The sequence below is a fragment of the Protopterus annectens genome, chromosome 1.part0 (genome assembly GCF_019279795.1).
Source record: "Protopterus annectens isolate FY-2018-M chromosome 1.part0, PAN1.0, whole genome shotgun sequence".
Taxonomy (NCBI): Eukaryota; Metazoa; Chordata; order Ceratodontiformes; family Protopteridae; genus Protopterus; species Protopterus annectens.
This window is the reverse complement of record NC_056725.1, coordinates 773,429,508-773,445,149: the sequence shown is the minus strand read 5'-3', so window position 1 is coordinate 773,445,149 and position 15,642 is coordinate 773,429,508. Positions and strand designations below refer to the sequence as shown.

Sequence of the window (15,642 nt, the reverse complement as noted above, 5' to 3'; positions counted from 1 at the left end):
GCCTAAAGTGCACAGTGCTGTCAGGCTGGTGGTATAGGTAATCTTGCACAAGCTTCTCTGGAACCAAAAAATAGGGAGATGAACATAGTCAACCCTTTATTGCAGTCTTTGGTGAACTTTGTCATAGTACCCCACCTTCAAATTGTTAAACCATAACACAAAATGTGAATGCTGATTCTGTCCATTGGGAATATTAAGCCATTTTGTGGAACATCATTTGCATGCTGCAGTTCTTTAAAGTACTGTCCATTATTTTGCTAGTGTATACATATTTTCCTCCCTCCTCAGATGTTCAGTTTTGTTAAGCCTTTCTTCATTGTACCACAAAAATTTATGTGGGTGTGTTTTTGTGCATTGTATTGCAATGAGCTCCTGAGCAGTAGTTACTTGCGTCCACCGTGTAAAATTAGTTGTTAATATAGAGTCCTCTGTAGCAACAGGTGAACAGACTTAATGATATATGTATCCCTCTGAGATGAATAAAATAGGATCCTCCTGGTTTCATCTGCACTTTTAGAAATGTTTAATTAAAGGCTGGTTGGAGAATTTTGCTGCTCAGTCTTTCAATCAGAATGGAGAGATTAACACAAAAGTAATACTAAATGTCTATTGATGGCTTGTATGAGGTGTGCTGTAGTGTTGGAAAATTCAAACCCTTCTCTCGCAGCTCACCAGACAGTTCCTTGTGAAAATCTGATGTGATTTTTACAGGCATAAAAATACAGGGATTAGTGTAATTTTATTGTCAGACCTCTTGTGGGCACTGATCAGTAAGTAGCCAGGCTCCCTTCTTTTGTTTATTTTTCTGGGGAAACTTGCTGAAGCTGTGGGGATCACTTTCCCCCCAAAAAAAATCATTAGATATTTTTGTTTGGTGGAAGGTGGGAATACGAGATTGCCAATGGCCGAGTTGAAAATAAGGAAATAAAAACCAAGCTGTCAAGCTGATTAATTATGTGTAAGCATTATTGTATGTTATTCTTCCATTGTCCAGTTGTTTGATTTATGTTTTTAGATATGTTTTTTTAAGTGTTTGAAAAATAGGATTATTTTCTTTTGACATTAAGCTTCATGTCACATTACAGTAAGCGGGATGCCCATGTGGCTTGTTCAGTAAAGCGGATTTCAGTGATTGCAACCTGTATTGTATTATTTAATACTAATGTGAATTGCTACCCTGCTCCCTGATACCTTCCCCATTTACATGCTTTTGTATTACAAAATGTCAGCGGATGGAGATTGTGTGGCTGTGTCTAGCTAGTTGAACTCCACTGATTTTTTTTCCCTTTTAAAAGATACCATACATGACCTTAAGAAAATTGGTGATAAAAATTAATTTCACGTGTTAGAAAACTGTTTTTTCAATTTGAATTGGTTGCTTAGGCATTTTCCCGCTAGAAACTACAGTGAGGGATTTACTTTAGGCAAATAGTAATCACAACGCTAGATGACTTTTCTGAATATACTAGAGACTGTCACAAAGGGAGGACAGAAGGATGAATAAGGCATATCAAAGGGAAACTGAAGTGACAAGGATTAAGAAGTTAAAGCCCATAAATAATGAAAATGGTATCCGTACAGATCCCTAATCTGCCAACTTTTGATATAGACAAATGCACATAAGATAATCTCACAGTGGAAGTGTTGGGTACCATGTTTTAGTTATGGTTGTAATCCAAGTATTTTGGACATGACAGATTTAAGTAATTACTTTTAAACATGGTAGGATGAAAGCCATATGACATTTATGAAGTAATAACAGGATCAGACAGCAGGTTCCAAGATTTACTAGACAAGTTAAATAGTCTGAACCCAAGAAAAATGATAAAAATATACGAGATATACAAATTAAGTACCAAGCAAAAGAACAATTAGTCCACAGAAATGTATTACACCAACTTAAAAGCAATAGGAAAAAATTATGAATTTGCTTATTAATTAAGAGTTCAAATTACAGGTAATATAATATCAAAGTAGTGAAAGAATGAGGAAGAAGGCTCTAAGTTTGCAAGAAGTGACCCCTTGAAAGCCACTGAACTTTGCTTTTTCTTTTGATGTAAATTAAATTTGAGCAAACAAAAGTGAAAGATGTAAAGAAGAAGAAAAAAGGTAAGAAAAAATGAGTGTTAAACTGAGAGGATGGAACCAAAGGACAAAAAATGTGTATCAAATAGCGGTAGTGCAGGTACCATAGTAGATATTGTGCATCTTGGGGAAACTGTCTAAACCTGAGTAAAGTTCAAGTAGAGTGCAGAAAGAAAAATCGCTTTGCAGGTATGTGCAGAATTAGAAACACACATAGCAAGCTATTTTATAAAGATTGCAGGGCACAGAGCCCAAAATAGTAAATGATAAAGAGCAAAACAGCATCTGTAAAGAAATGCGTAAAATGATAAAAGAGAAAATGACATAAAGATAAAGAAGCAAGAGGCCACAATGAAAATGCAAAAACAAGTTTTAAAATGTGGGCAGATGCAGAAATAGTCTTGGGAAACACAGTGTCAGAAGAAGATTGTAATAGATTAATGCTAGTGTGAGAATTGGTCTGACAGCACAATGTGTGCATACATATCCTCCAAACAATTCAGCTAAGGGACTTTCATTGCAGAAGGAAAAGTAAAACTAAACAGAGGGTGACAAAAGCTGCATTCATTGTTTTAAAAGGGAAGGGAACTAATTTGCTAAGTATCCATAGTCAATGCATTGGATATGTCACAAATATTAAACATTGTAGAGGACTGTTAACAGAATTGACTTTTAAGGAAATGCAGAATTTTACTTTCTTATGGTAAAGTTAAATAATTGTCAAAACTGTCAGTTCAAGCTGCATGATGTTTGCAAAATAATGCCAGTAGGACATCCTTACAGGAAGTTTCCTTTCCAATTGAGAAAGAAGTTGATGTATGGAGAAGCTCCAGGAAATAGATATTATTGAATTCAGAAGTGGCCCCAAACCATGGGGTTTGCTCATAATAGCACCACCTAAACCTAAAAGCCCAGGTGATGTCAAGAATTGTATAGATATGTACTAACAACTCTTACAGGGAAGAACATTTGACACCAGTAGCAGGTGGTATCATCAGTGATAGCATTAGTGTAGAAGTGTTCAATAATTTAGACCTCGGGTCAGGATATTACTAATCTCTTTACATGTGCTATAGAAGTGCAAAGGTCATTGTTGCACTGGAATTGTCTCTTATGATGATTGCAAGTGAAATCTGTAGATCTGTCCAGTTACCCAAAGCTGAGCACCTTTCCCCAAGTTAGCTGACTCCACCTTTCCTGAGCCTTCAGCACACTCCTGTATAAAGGTGGCATTATCACTTGACATCTTCTGTTCCTTCTTAATCCAGTTTATGTACACAATCCAGTAACCAGTATTTCTGTCACCAGTCTAGCATTTTGCTAGATATGTGCTTCCATATTGGCAAGTGATGTGCCCTTTAGGAACAATCTTTGTTCTGTTTGCTGTAGAGTACCACTTGTCTGTAGTTTTGTGGTTAGTTAAATATTTCCAGCATGTGCACAGGTAAGTGGCATGTCCACCTTGAGAAAGTCTGTGTTTACCTCTACAAGAAAGATTTATTTTGATTACTGTATACTGTGTATATTGTTTAGGGTGTGATCGTGACATGTTTGTTCTTTTTATGTGCACTTTAACAACATGGGCATTAGAAGAAGGGATTTAAGTCTCCAATTATAACTAGACAAATGAGACTTTTGGCTTTCACCAAGCAAACCACCATGACTGCTGAACAGCAGCACTCAAATGTCCTACACAAAAAAAAAAAAGTGTTGAGAGATATCGGCTCACAAAGAGAAGACTTAAAAAAGACGTGCTCTTGAGTACATCTGACATCTGTAGGTCTAAGGAAGTTAGCTTCAAGAAGGCATTGTTTCCAGTCAGCAGATCTAATGGCTGTTAGTGCTGAGAGCGGTCAATGTATGCTGCTATGGAAGTTAAAACTACATCTTAAAACTCCTTGCACATCCTGCTGCACCAAGGAACCAATTATCTTTGTATAGAATACATTACTTTCATAAAAGGGGAAGGCAGTACTCCCCACTGTAGTAGACAAGGAGGGTGCTTGTGATTTTAAGATGCAGCTGTGTGATACCCACATTTGGCTAGGCTTAAAATGGCCCATAAGGGCAGCTAGCCTATTACTTACCTATTAACCTGTAAACTCCTAGATCTCAGCAGAGAACTGTTCACCCAGTACTTGTATATCTGCCAATAGACATCATATAAACCCATTCTATATGGTGGGCCCCTTGCCTCACCAGCCCTCATCACAGGATTGGTCTATGCTGCCTGAACGAGTTCCTCCATTTTATTCAGGACCCCCCACTTGACCTTGATCAGCTGGCCATTTCTGTGTAAAGGGAAAGAGATCTCTCCAGAGACCGAGAGTAAGAACTCTCTCTCTCTTTTTTAGAGGGTGAAGAGGAGCTGGGTTACAAATCCCTGGTATCTTACCTTGAGTATATGATATAGATGATTATGATAATCTGTCTTTTGGCTCCCCCCTCAAAGGAAGCTCTGAACACCACTTCCTCACAAGTATGGCAAGTACAATGGCCCAGATCCACCGAGACAATCCGAAATTCATAGCCAGCACTGTGAGGTGTTCGTCAAGCTGTAATTTATTTAAAACTGTTCAAATCATCACTAGGGGTAATAAAAAAACCCTATAAATGCACAGAATACACAAAAACAAGCAGCAAACCGGTTATGACACTATTCCTGCAGTATTCAAATGCTTCTGGGAAAGAAACTGAATGATGCAAACAACGGAAGATGTTTGCTGCAGTACAGGCGGAGATCTGATCTGGATCCAGGATCCAGGACCAAGCATTTTTTCCAGTGACTGGGAAATTTGAATCATCAACCTGTTTGACAAGAAAGTGTGCATATCAGTATCCATGCACTTCAGAACTCTGAACTGTTAACCTCATTTGATTTTGTATCAGGGAAATACCCTGAAAAAGGATAATGCTACTACTATAAGGGGAGTTCAGGATGAAAGTGAAGGACTTTCTTGGTCAAAAAAAAGCCCTGCCATATAGGACAACAGGCATGCTATTATGTAGGGGTATGGTGCTGTAGATGCACCCTCTGTACCTGCTGTGATTTGATCAGTCATCTGGGGGTATGCCTATCAGAGGCTTTACTCCTTGCCAGAGGATGTCAAGGTATGGCTTCTCACTGCCCCTTTAGACAAGATGCTGCCCATCTTAAGATGTTTTTAAGAAAATAAATGAGTAGTGAGTTTGTCAAGTGACCGTTGCTTGCCCTTTTCCTAAATGCATCAGAAATTACCATGACAAATACATAATAATGTTACTACAGGAGGCAAGGGAGAGGCAAACAGGCAAAGATAGGCTACACAAACAGGAGCATGGCAAACTGATGAAAAATAAGAATGGGGTTGTCATGGCCAAAAGTCACAATGGGTAACAACATTGGCTTATACCATATCTACCTTCTCCACACCCCCAAAAAGACCGGATTCCAAGTGACGTTTTTCTGCTAGCAATAGGCAAAGACAAGTGGGCTCTACACATCATATCAGTAGGCTACAGACTTCAATTCCGCCTTATACCCAGAATGTAGGCTAAGCCCACCTGTTCCAAAAGAAAAGAAGACATGCTGTAGCTCTAGGCCGAGTGAGTGAGTTCCCCAAAGAGCAGAAACCACAGGTGTTTACTCAGGGTTGTTATTCTTTTCACCCAGAAAAGATTAACCCTGGAAGACATATATATTGCATCTGTCCAGGCTAAACAATTTCTTAAGGATTCCAGAATTCAAAATGTTGACCTAAGTTCTGTTGCCCCTCTCGACCCCTCAAGTATGGATGATGACTCTGTAGCTAAAGGATGCCTTCCCACATATACCCATGCAAAAAAATCAGTGGTGTATTGTCAGATTTGAAGCAATGGACTGCATTTATAAATTTAACTCTTTGCCTTTTGGTTCAGTTGGTGTGCTTAGAATGTTTACAGAATATCTGGTGCCAATCATAGCCCATTGCAAGACCAAGGGCATTTACATGTGCCCATATTTGGATGACTGTCCCAGTTAAACTGTGTCTTGGGAAGAGCCATAGAAGGCTGTGGCTTATACCTGGGAGTGCTTTCAGATGTTTCTTCTTTGAGTCTGCCAAAAGTCTATCTTAAGCACAGCTAAGGCATATGCATACATGCTTAAGTATGTTTTAAGGGAAATGTAGTTGCATCATGTGAATGAATAGTCAGTATAAGGGATCATCACACATTGTTTTCAGGTTAGTAGCTTTGACCTATTACTGAGCTTGTATTTTTGCAGAAATTAATACATAGGTATTAATGGTCCTGACTCATTACAGAATTTGTGGGAATTTTTTCTATATTTTGTTTTTTTGAATAATTCATCTCATTGAAACGGTGTTTAGCATGCTATTTTTGAGCAACTTCTTAAATCTTGCGTTTAGAATGGTTCAGAAATGTGAACACAAAAGATTCGTCTTTGCTGTTACTTCCATTTTATTGTTGGGCTATATCTTCACCAGTTTGAGGCTTTGATATGGCCTACAAGACAAATGCTGGATTTGACCTTGTGGGACTTGTAGTCAAATTTCCTTTTCAGACTATTATCTGCCATTTCCTAACTTTTCACTAATTGGGACCCTGGCTTACTAGCTGTCACTTGTTACAGGAGCCCTATTGTAATTGCATAATGTATTAGTCATAGTATTCGGGGAGTGACAGTGGAAGAGCCCAAGTCACAATAGTAGAGCGTGGAAGCAGTACTCTTTTGCAGATGATCACTGCTAAGAGTTTTGAGCTGTGTAATTGGAGCTATTTAGCCAGAATGCATCTTACTTTCTTGAGGATTATGTATGATCTTCAGGAATACGTATGAGTGCAGTGTTGGTTTTCAGTTGCTATGTGAATGTCTGTGCGCAGTTTAATTTGAGTTGCCACTAATTTTTCAGGTAGCATGCAGTAGTATAAGTAACTATGAGTCTAGGTACTAACATAAAAAGAACTTGCGGTCATTTAGCAAGTCTGTCAAGCATTCATAATGTCTGGATAACTTCAAACTGTCCAGGAAGTAGTGAGCTGCTGAATTCAAGTAAACATTTGTGTTTTTTGATGGATTTATTTTTCATTTTCTTCTAGATCCACTTGTTATCCAGCAGCTTCGAAGAACTTGCAAGTACTTTAAAGATTATAGGCAGGTAAGATAAAAGAACATTGGAAAGTGTTATGAAATCCCATGTTGTGCTGTGAATTTTGTTACAAAGCAAGGTGCATTTATAGGTGGTTTACCTTTCTTCACTACTGATTATGTTGGGATAGATTTTGTGTATCCATTGCTGCTGGGATACATATTCATCCAGACATTGTCTGGCTGTGTTGGACCCGTCGGACTGTGTGAGCTGCTGCTGAGATGCTGCCTTCTTTGTGCGTAACAGAAGCTGTGCTAGTTCAGCTCTCCTCAGCTTCATCGTTGCATATTCTAGTCACCTTACCCCATTATTGCAGATACATGTGCTTCAGACATGTTGCATATAGTTTACTTGGACAGTCCCTACTTTTCAGATGGTTGAAATCAAGATTCAAGTTTTGATGGGGATCATACTTGGATTGCAAGGCAGGCTTGGGATCATTATATTTATCACATGCTAATGTCTGGTATTTCCCAAGCTCGATCTTATTAGTTGCTTGCACTATCAGTACAAAATTCTGGAGCAAGTCTTCCATAAACGTCTGTGCCAATGTCTTTCATGAGAAAACTGTAAAATGGCAAAGCTGTGTGATTCGGGCACTGTGGAAGGATCATTTGTACTCATATAGAAATTTAAGGCACAGGCAGTAATGCCCACCTAGCCTGCTAATGTACCAAAATTATATTTATTTGTTTAATTTAATTAATTAGTTTATTTAACATTTGTTAACCAGGTAAGTGAATTGGTCCAAGGGCCATTTTAGTCACAACCCTCACTAGAGGCACCAGACCTTACAACTAAACATACAACAAAATTTAGAACTGTTTACAGACAAATTTATATTGGAATTGGCAGTAACAGTAATAGATATAGCACAGTACTGAACTTTCATTTAGGCACAGATAGTTGATCCAGCTGCAGGTAATGTACATTACTGACATAGCAAATTAGCTTACAGTTGAATTCTGAATCATTTCAGTGAATATAGGAGCTAAATTAAAATTAAGCCAGAAGGTGAAACAAACAAAAATTCCTCACCTTGTAGGTACTTTGTAGCCTACATCTCTGAAACACAGCCACGCTGTTTTATCGGGTAGTTTTTTTAGTTGTAGTTTGAAGCTAGTAAGTTTGTTGACTTGCCATATTTCATCTGGGATTTTGTTCTAACCAGAAGGTGCATTTTTAGAAAAGGTGCTGCTGTTCAGTTTGTAAGGGGGTTTGGCTGAGTGCTGTCTGTATTTCTAAGAGTATAATTACAGTCCCTGTTGAAGGTTCTGGTCTTTACAGGTGAACAGTATCCAGTATTAAGGAGCTTGTAAGTAAGGATGCTGAGCAGTAGCTCATTTCTTGCTGAAGTTGTCATCCCTGTGCCATTCTGTATAATAGTGCAGTGGTGTTCTCCATCATTAGCTAGATTGATGAAGCATAGTATCTTATTCTCAGTGGTTTATAACAATGTGGTATTGGCGGTTAAGTTTGCAACAATAAGGAATAGTCTGCATTTAGTCCTAGGATTGAGTACACTGGCTATGGAGCATTTGACTTCTGGAGTGAGGAGATTGGATGTTGAGTATGTTGCTTTAAGTTTCCCTCGTACTTGAACTTTGATCTTGACATGAAGAGTAAAAGAGAGAAAAATCTAACACAGTTCATAACTAGGTTTAAGAGGAGGTTGTAGGCAAAATGTTGAGAGATCAGTGGTGAGAGATATGGACAACATTTAACAACATTTAATCTTTTGAGCGTTGTCAAACTGTATGACAGTAGTCTTCCTGGTATTTAAAACAAGTTTTTTGATGGCTATTTCAAAGTACTTCAGAATCAAACTGCAGCTTTGCAGAGGTTTCATGAGTTTACTTCCCATGCCTAGTTAACTCTACATCACCTGTAAACGTTAAGCAGTCAAGTGATGGGAGGTACCAAGGAAGATTGTTAATAATGAGAATTGAAGTGGTCCAAGAGCAGACCCTTGTGGTACACTGCAGTCCATTTCAGTTTATGGAGGAATCGTAAGTTCCCCTATGTAGTACAGGATCGATTGAATATGTAATAATGCTTTAAACTAGTGCTTGCTTTAATTTAATTTTGTAGTCTGTTCCAGGAATTAACTACTGCCTGAAATTGGTACATCTGTCATTTGTTTAATCTTCTGCACAGGTTCTCTGATGATTGTCTACTGCCGTTTGATTTCTCCAAACATTCCCAGAGATGGTTGTCTCTAAATACCCTATGTATATTCCTTAATAAAATGTCCTCTTAAATATGTATATGAGACAGTGTACAAGTTCAGATATTTTAATCTTTTATAATAACTTAAACTTTCACAATAACTTAAACTTTCACATCTATGGATGCCCTTGGTATGTTTCCACTGTACTTTTTCCAGTTTACTCACACTAGTTTTCTTATGAGATTTCCATGTTATTATTTGGTAGTCTAGTTTGGATATAATGTAACTTACAAACAATGAATTTCTGGATTCCTGGACTTTATAAATCTTTTTGTACTGCCTATAGTTTTATAAATGTAATTAACCATCTGGTTGATATAATCTGAAAATCTCAAGGTGGATGTATCCATGAACATAGGTCCTTTAATCCACAGTTTCAATTGCTGTGTACTGTATTAAATATTCACCCTTCAATATGTGTCTCCACAATCTCACTTGCTTCATTTTTGATGTATTTATAATGCCAGTTTTGCATTCATTAGGGTTAAGAATAGAAGTTGTATCTCTGCCCATCCCATTAGATAGTAGATGTTCTTCGTGTTTCACTGTTGCAGTCATTACATTTGGGTTATCTGCTTGCAGTAGCCCTCAGTCGGCCTGATTACAAAGTCTTGGGTCCTCCGTCGGATGCTGTCCCTTCTTCCATGACGTGAGGTCATCAGGGGTATAAAACATGCAGCCGACGCCATTACATCAGTCTTTCTTGCTGTGCGGTGCCCAAAGCAGAAGCAGTTTCGCAAGTGCTGGTCGGCTGACTCCTGAAATTTTCGTTTTCGAGTTTCAGAACCAAAGTCTTCAACTAAAGCGAAGTACCCCGTTGGGGAAACTTTTTCTTGCTCCTTACCGATGTCAGTAAAAGTTAATAATTGCATTACTTGTGGAAAGCAAATCCCTCACAAAGATTTTCATTCGTTCTGTATTCCTTGCCTGGGCCCTGACCACGACCTACCTTGCTGTCGGTTTTGTGCTTTATTTAATCAGCGCAGTATCCATCACCGGTATATTTTCGCCTCTAAATATTTCGGTTCTCAATTTAATTATCCAGAAATGCCATCGGTTAGCCATCTGACTACCGGGATTCCAAAAAAACGCAAAGATAAAGACAGAGACAGGCCGCCTAGGTCCAAAGCTGTTGACGATGCTTCTCCTAAGCCAGTCGCCAGTTCGCCGGTACTCAGTGAGGTGCTTTTGCAGCCCCTGATACCTGCTACTTCTGATTCGCAGGCCTCTACTGAGACCCATTCGGAGTCTGCTATGCCGCGAGATGCTTCAACTGTGGAACCTGCAGATTTCTCTACCCTGGATGGGTCCAGAGCCGCTGTGCAGGCACCGGCTTCTGAGGGTGTGTTCAGGCCTATGGACTTAAATATTAAACAGACGCCTCCTTCTTCATTTAGACCTAAATCTCGAACCATGCCTAAAAAACCGCCCAGGCCGCATGCTCGGGTCTCTATGCCTAAAAAACAAATGATAAGAATGGCTGAAGATCTTATAACTTTAATCAGAGGAAGCCAACCTCCCGCCTTCTAAGAGACCTAGGACTGAAGTTGTTTATGAATCTTCTGACCAGGATTCTGATTTTTCTGATGATCTGGATTTGCCCTTATCTATTTAGGAGGATTCTGATGCAGAGGACTCTATTCCCTCTGCTTCCCCTCCAGAGGATTTTTCTTTTGGTGAAACCTTACATACTCTAAGGGAGCATTTCCACTGGGAAAGCCAGGATTTTTATACCTCCTGTACTAGACATTGTTTATGATGCCTTTTCGGAATCTAGTTTGGCCCCTGATTCTTTGCCTTCTGCTCCCTGAAAACCTGACAAATATTACAGGGTTCTTGATTCACACAAGTTTCTTTTTAAAAATCCTATTGCGGATCCAGAGACTATTTCACAGGGATCCAAGGGCGTTAAGGCTTCTACAGCTAAAAATCCTACCCCTTCTGATAGAGACTCTAGGGCGCTGGATAGATGGGGTAAGAAGGTTTACACTTCTGCAGCCTTGGCCATTAGGGCTTTAAACTGCCAGTTTCATATGTTAAAGTATCAACAATATGATATTGGGTTGCTTAAACAGAAAATGATGATTCCTGACTGTGCTGAAAATAAAGAATTACAGGATTTAATGCATTCTGCTGAACAGGTTGGTAAACATACCTTGCAATGTGGATTTGATTCACTAGAGGCCTCTTGCAAGGCTGCTGTTACTGGGTCTGTGCTCAGAAGGCATGCTTGGCTTAAGGAGCAATCTTTGCCTGTTCATGTTAAAGCTAAACTGTTGGATGCTCCCTTAAATCAGGACTGCCTGTTTGGCAACAAAGCTGAGGAAGTTCTTAAAAAGATGGAAGATAAAGCTAAATCTGTGCAAACTGTTAATGATTTCTTGCAAGTTCAGCCTCCTAGATTTAGTAGGCATTGGCCGTCTAAGAATTGGTCCTTTCCAGCCCCTTCCAGGCATTCTCAAGCCAAACCCAGACACAGCAGAAACCCCAGATTTCAGTCCCAGGGGACACACAAGACTAAGTAGTGGGGGATTTCTGCACCCAAATCTGGGAGTAGTAAGACTTCCCCCCTATGGAATACTGTCTCAATTACTTGCTTTTAAAACTTCCAAGCACTTCCCAACTGAATGCTCCTTTAGGCGGAAAGATTGGTCTGCAGGCCAAAAACTGGGAACTCATTACCCAGGACAAATGGGTTTTAAATAGTGTCTCAAGGATACAGATTTCACTTCCACACATTACCAACACCAAGTGGGTGGCCAGATCTACCCCCAAATCAGTGGGCAGAGGCCCAAAATCAAGTTCTCTCTCTCAAGCATAGGGGCTATTCATTTGGTACCAGAAGAGGAAAAGGGACAAGGTTTCTATTCGACTTTTCCTGGTAGCCAGAAAAGCCAATACATGGCGTCCTATCCTGGACCTTTCTACTCTAAACACCTTTCTGGTGATTCCAAAATTCAAAATGCTGACTCTTCAGCTGCTTCCTATGCTAGGCAAAGATGCATGGTTGGCAACACTAGGCTTAAAAGAAGCATACCTGCACATCCCTATCAGGGAGTCTTGCAGGGGATACCTACGCTTCAAAGCAGGCTGCATGCAGTCAGTTCTCTGCACTACCCTTTGGCTTATCTACTGCGCCCAGGGTATTAACAAAGTGCCTAGCTCCAGTCATTGCATTTTGCAGGCAAAGAAATATTCAAATATACCCATACCTGGACGATTGTCTAATTCAGGGAGAAAGCCAGGGCATACTTTTGAATCATCTGGCCTTTGTTCAAAGGGTGCTGACTTGTCTGGGGTACACCATAAATGAAAAGAAATCACACCTGGTACCCTGTCAGCAAATTGTATTCCTGGGAACAAGCTTGAATACAACTTCCCAGATGGCTTTTCTCACGCCAGAGAAACGGTTTCATTTGACAACCTACTTCAAACAAGTGGCCACAAAAACCCAGCTATCTGCAAGGCAAATACTGCAAGCCTTGGGGTTCATGGCCTCCTGCATTCTTCTAATTCCATATGCAAGGCTGCATATGTGGAAACTATCTCAAAAGCCTATGGTGTCAACATTCACAGGATCTGGAAGGAATGATCCATATCATTCCTTGCCTACGCCTAGAGTTCCTTTGGTGGCCAGAGGCCTGCCACCAAAACAGGGGACTATCATTCACACTACCCCCTGACGCCCAAACCTTAACAGACGCATCAGACTATGCATGGGGGGGCCCACCTGGCAGGGAAGTGCATTCAGGGCAAATGAAACACAAGTCAAATGCACCTGCATGTAAATCAAAAGGAAATGTTAGCTGTACAGAATGCTCTGACAGCCTTCAAGGACCACATTCTTCCAGGACAACTAATGGTAAAGACGGACACCACCACTGTCGTGTGGTACATAAACAAGCAGGGGATACACATTATTACCCCCTCTGTAGACTAGCCATGGCATTGTGGAACACAGCCTTGAGCTACCAAGTGAATCTACAAGCTCAATTCCTGCCAGGAAAACGAAATACACTGGCAGACAGACTAAGCAGAAACCTCATGGACCCACATGAGTGGAAACTGGAACCAAGGATTTTCAACATGATGTTCTTCATCTCACATTGCTGCAGTCCTAACACTTGGGTAGTCCGCTGTCCCTCGGTCGGCCCGAATATCAGAGCATAAGGCTGACGTCGGTCAAGGCGCATTTGACTGACATCAGAACGTCAGGGTACAAATGCGCATGACCGACGTCATATCCTCAGTCTTTTTTGCCGCATGGTCCGATGCAGAAGCAGTGTTGCAAGTGCCGTTCGGCATTCTGAAATTTTTCGAATTCGGAGTTTCAGACCGAAGTCAGAGTTGGTTAAGTACCCCGTTGGGGAATATTTTGGTTTTTTCTTGCCTCAGTGGTTTACCGGATGTCAGAAAAAGTGAATAACTGTATTTCTTGTGGGAAACAGATACCGCATAGGGATTACCATAATTTGTGTATACCTTGTTTGGGACCTGAGCACGACGTTGTTGGGTGTCGCTTTTGTGCTAGGTTTAATAAACGCACTATAAAGCGTAGGTTGGATTGTGCCAGGTTAGTCTTTGGGAAGCGGTGCAATTACAATATGCCGTCGGATGCTCCGACGCCGGCTTCTTCAAAGAAGCGCAAGGACAAGGCAGTTAAACCTAGGTTAGAGGAGTCGTCCGAACCGGACGCCGGTTCTTTAGAGACGTCAGTGGAACCGGTGGTTCCGCCCGGGGCCTCTATGGAGTCCCAGGAGAGACTGTTTTTACAGGATGTGGCCTCCCAGGAGGCAGGTCAGGCTGTAGGGGCTTCTCAGGTAACTGTACTCCCCTCCCTTCCTAAGGTGTCTAGGCCCTCTCTTTCTGCTTCCAAGGCTTCCCCTAGAGGCAGGTCTAGTTTTGCTTCTGTGGGTGTCACTCCTAGTTCTTCAGGTTCTGTGCCCAGAAAGCACATGCTTAAAATGGCAGAAGATTTAATTACTTTAATTAGAGGCTCTATGCCTCCTCCTGATAAGAGGCCTAGGATGGAACCTGTGTTAGGGGATTATGAGCAGGCTTCGGATGTGTCTGAGTCTTCGGCTGAAGACTTGCAGGAGTATTCTCATTATTCTGATTCTGATGTGGATGATTCTACTCCTTCTGCTTCTCCTCCTGAGGATTTTTCTTTTTCAGAGACCCTGCACTCCATGAGAGAGCATTTTAAATGGGAAGGTCAGGATTTCTCTGATTCCAGGAAAAGGCTTAGGGAATTTTTGTTTTTACCCCAGCATAGGCCTTTAGCTATACCTCCTGTTCTGAATGTAGTGGAAGATGTGTTTGCAGAGGCTTCGCTTAATCCTGATTCTTTGCCTCCTGCTCCTGTCCTGCTCCTGTTAAACCGGATAGGTATTACAGGGTGCCTGAAGCTCATAAGTATCTTTTTAAGAGTCCTAGGGCAGACCCAGAAACTGTTAGCCAGGGGCCTAAGGGTGTAAAGGCTTCTGTTGTCAAGAATCCGGTTCCTGCAGATAAAGAGGCCAGGGCCTTGGATAGATGGGGAAAGAAAGTTTATACTTCTTCCACTCTAGCCATGAGAGCTTTGAATTGCCAGTTTCACATGTTGAAATATCAAAATTATCTCCTTTCACAGTTGAAATCTAAGGTGGATGCTCTGGCGGAAGGTATTGATTGTAAAGAGTTACAAGATTTAGTGCATGTTTCTGAACAGGTGGGTAAGCATTCTTTGCAATGTGGTTTTGATGCTGTACAGACCTCGTCTAGGGTGGCTGCCACTGGGTCAGTTCTTCGCAGGCATGCTTGGCTGAGGGATCAAAATTTATCTGACCATGTTAAAACTAGGATTTTGGATGCCCCTTTGCAATCTGATGTCTTGTTTGGTTCTCCGGTTGAGGCAGTTTTAAAGAAAATGGAAGACAAGGCTAAGTCTATGCAGACTGTTAAAGATTTTTTGCAGGTTCAGCCTCCAAAGTTTAGTAGAAATTGGCCTACTAAAGGGTGGGCGTATCCTTCTTATGATTCCCAGTCTAGGGGTAGATCTAGACGTGGCAGGGGCAGAGGTCAGGGCTCTTTCAGGCCTAGGACGGGGAGTTCTCCTGCACAGTCTTCGGGTGAGGGCAGGGGTCAGTCCTTTCGTAAACAGACCCAATGACCTACCTTTTCAGCTGCCAGAACCTTCTCGCCTGGCAGCACCTTTGG

The 15,642-nt window shown here is 40.9% G+C and overlaps 1 protein-coding gene across 1 annotated transcript in view; it reads left to right on the top strand.

Annotated features, from left to right (window-relative positions):
- The window catches only part of TIMM50 (translocase of inner mitochondrial membrane 50), a 1,096,571-nt gene that overhangs the window by 599,362 nt on the left and 481,567 nt on the right, over window positions 1-15,642 (top strand). The window contains exon 5 of the mRNA XM_044062888.1: window positions 7,165-7,223. Coding sequence (XP_043918823.1) covers window positions 7,165-7,223 — 59 coding nt within the window. The remainder of the gene's footprint in view (window positions 1-7,164; window positions 7,224-15,642) is intronic.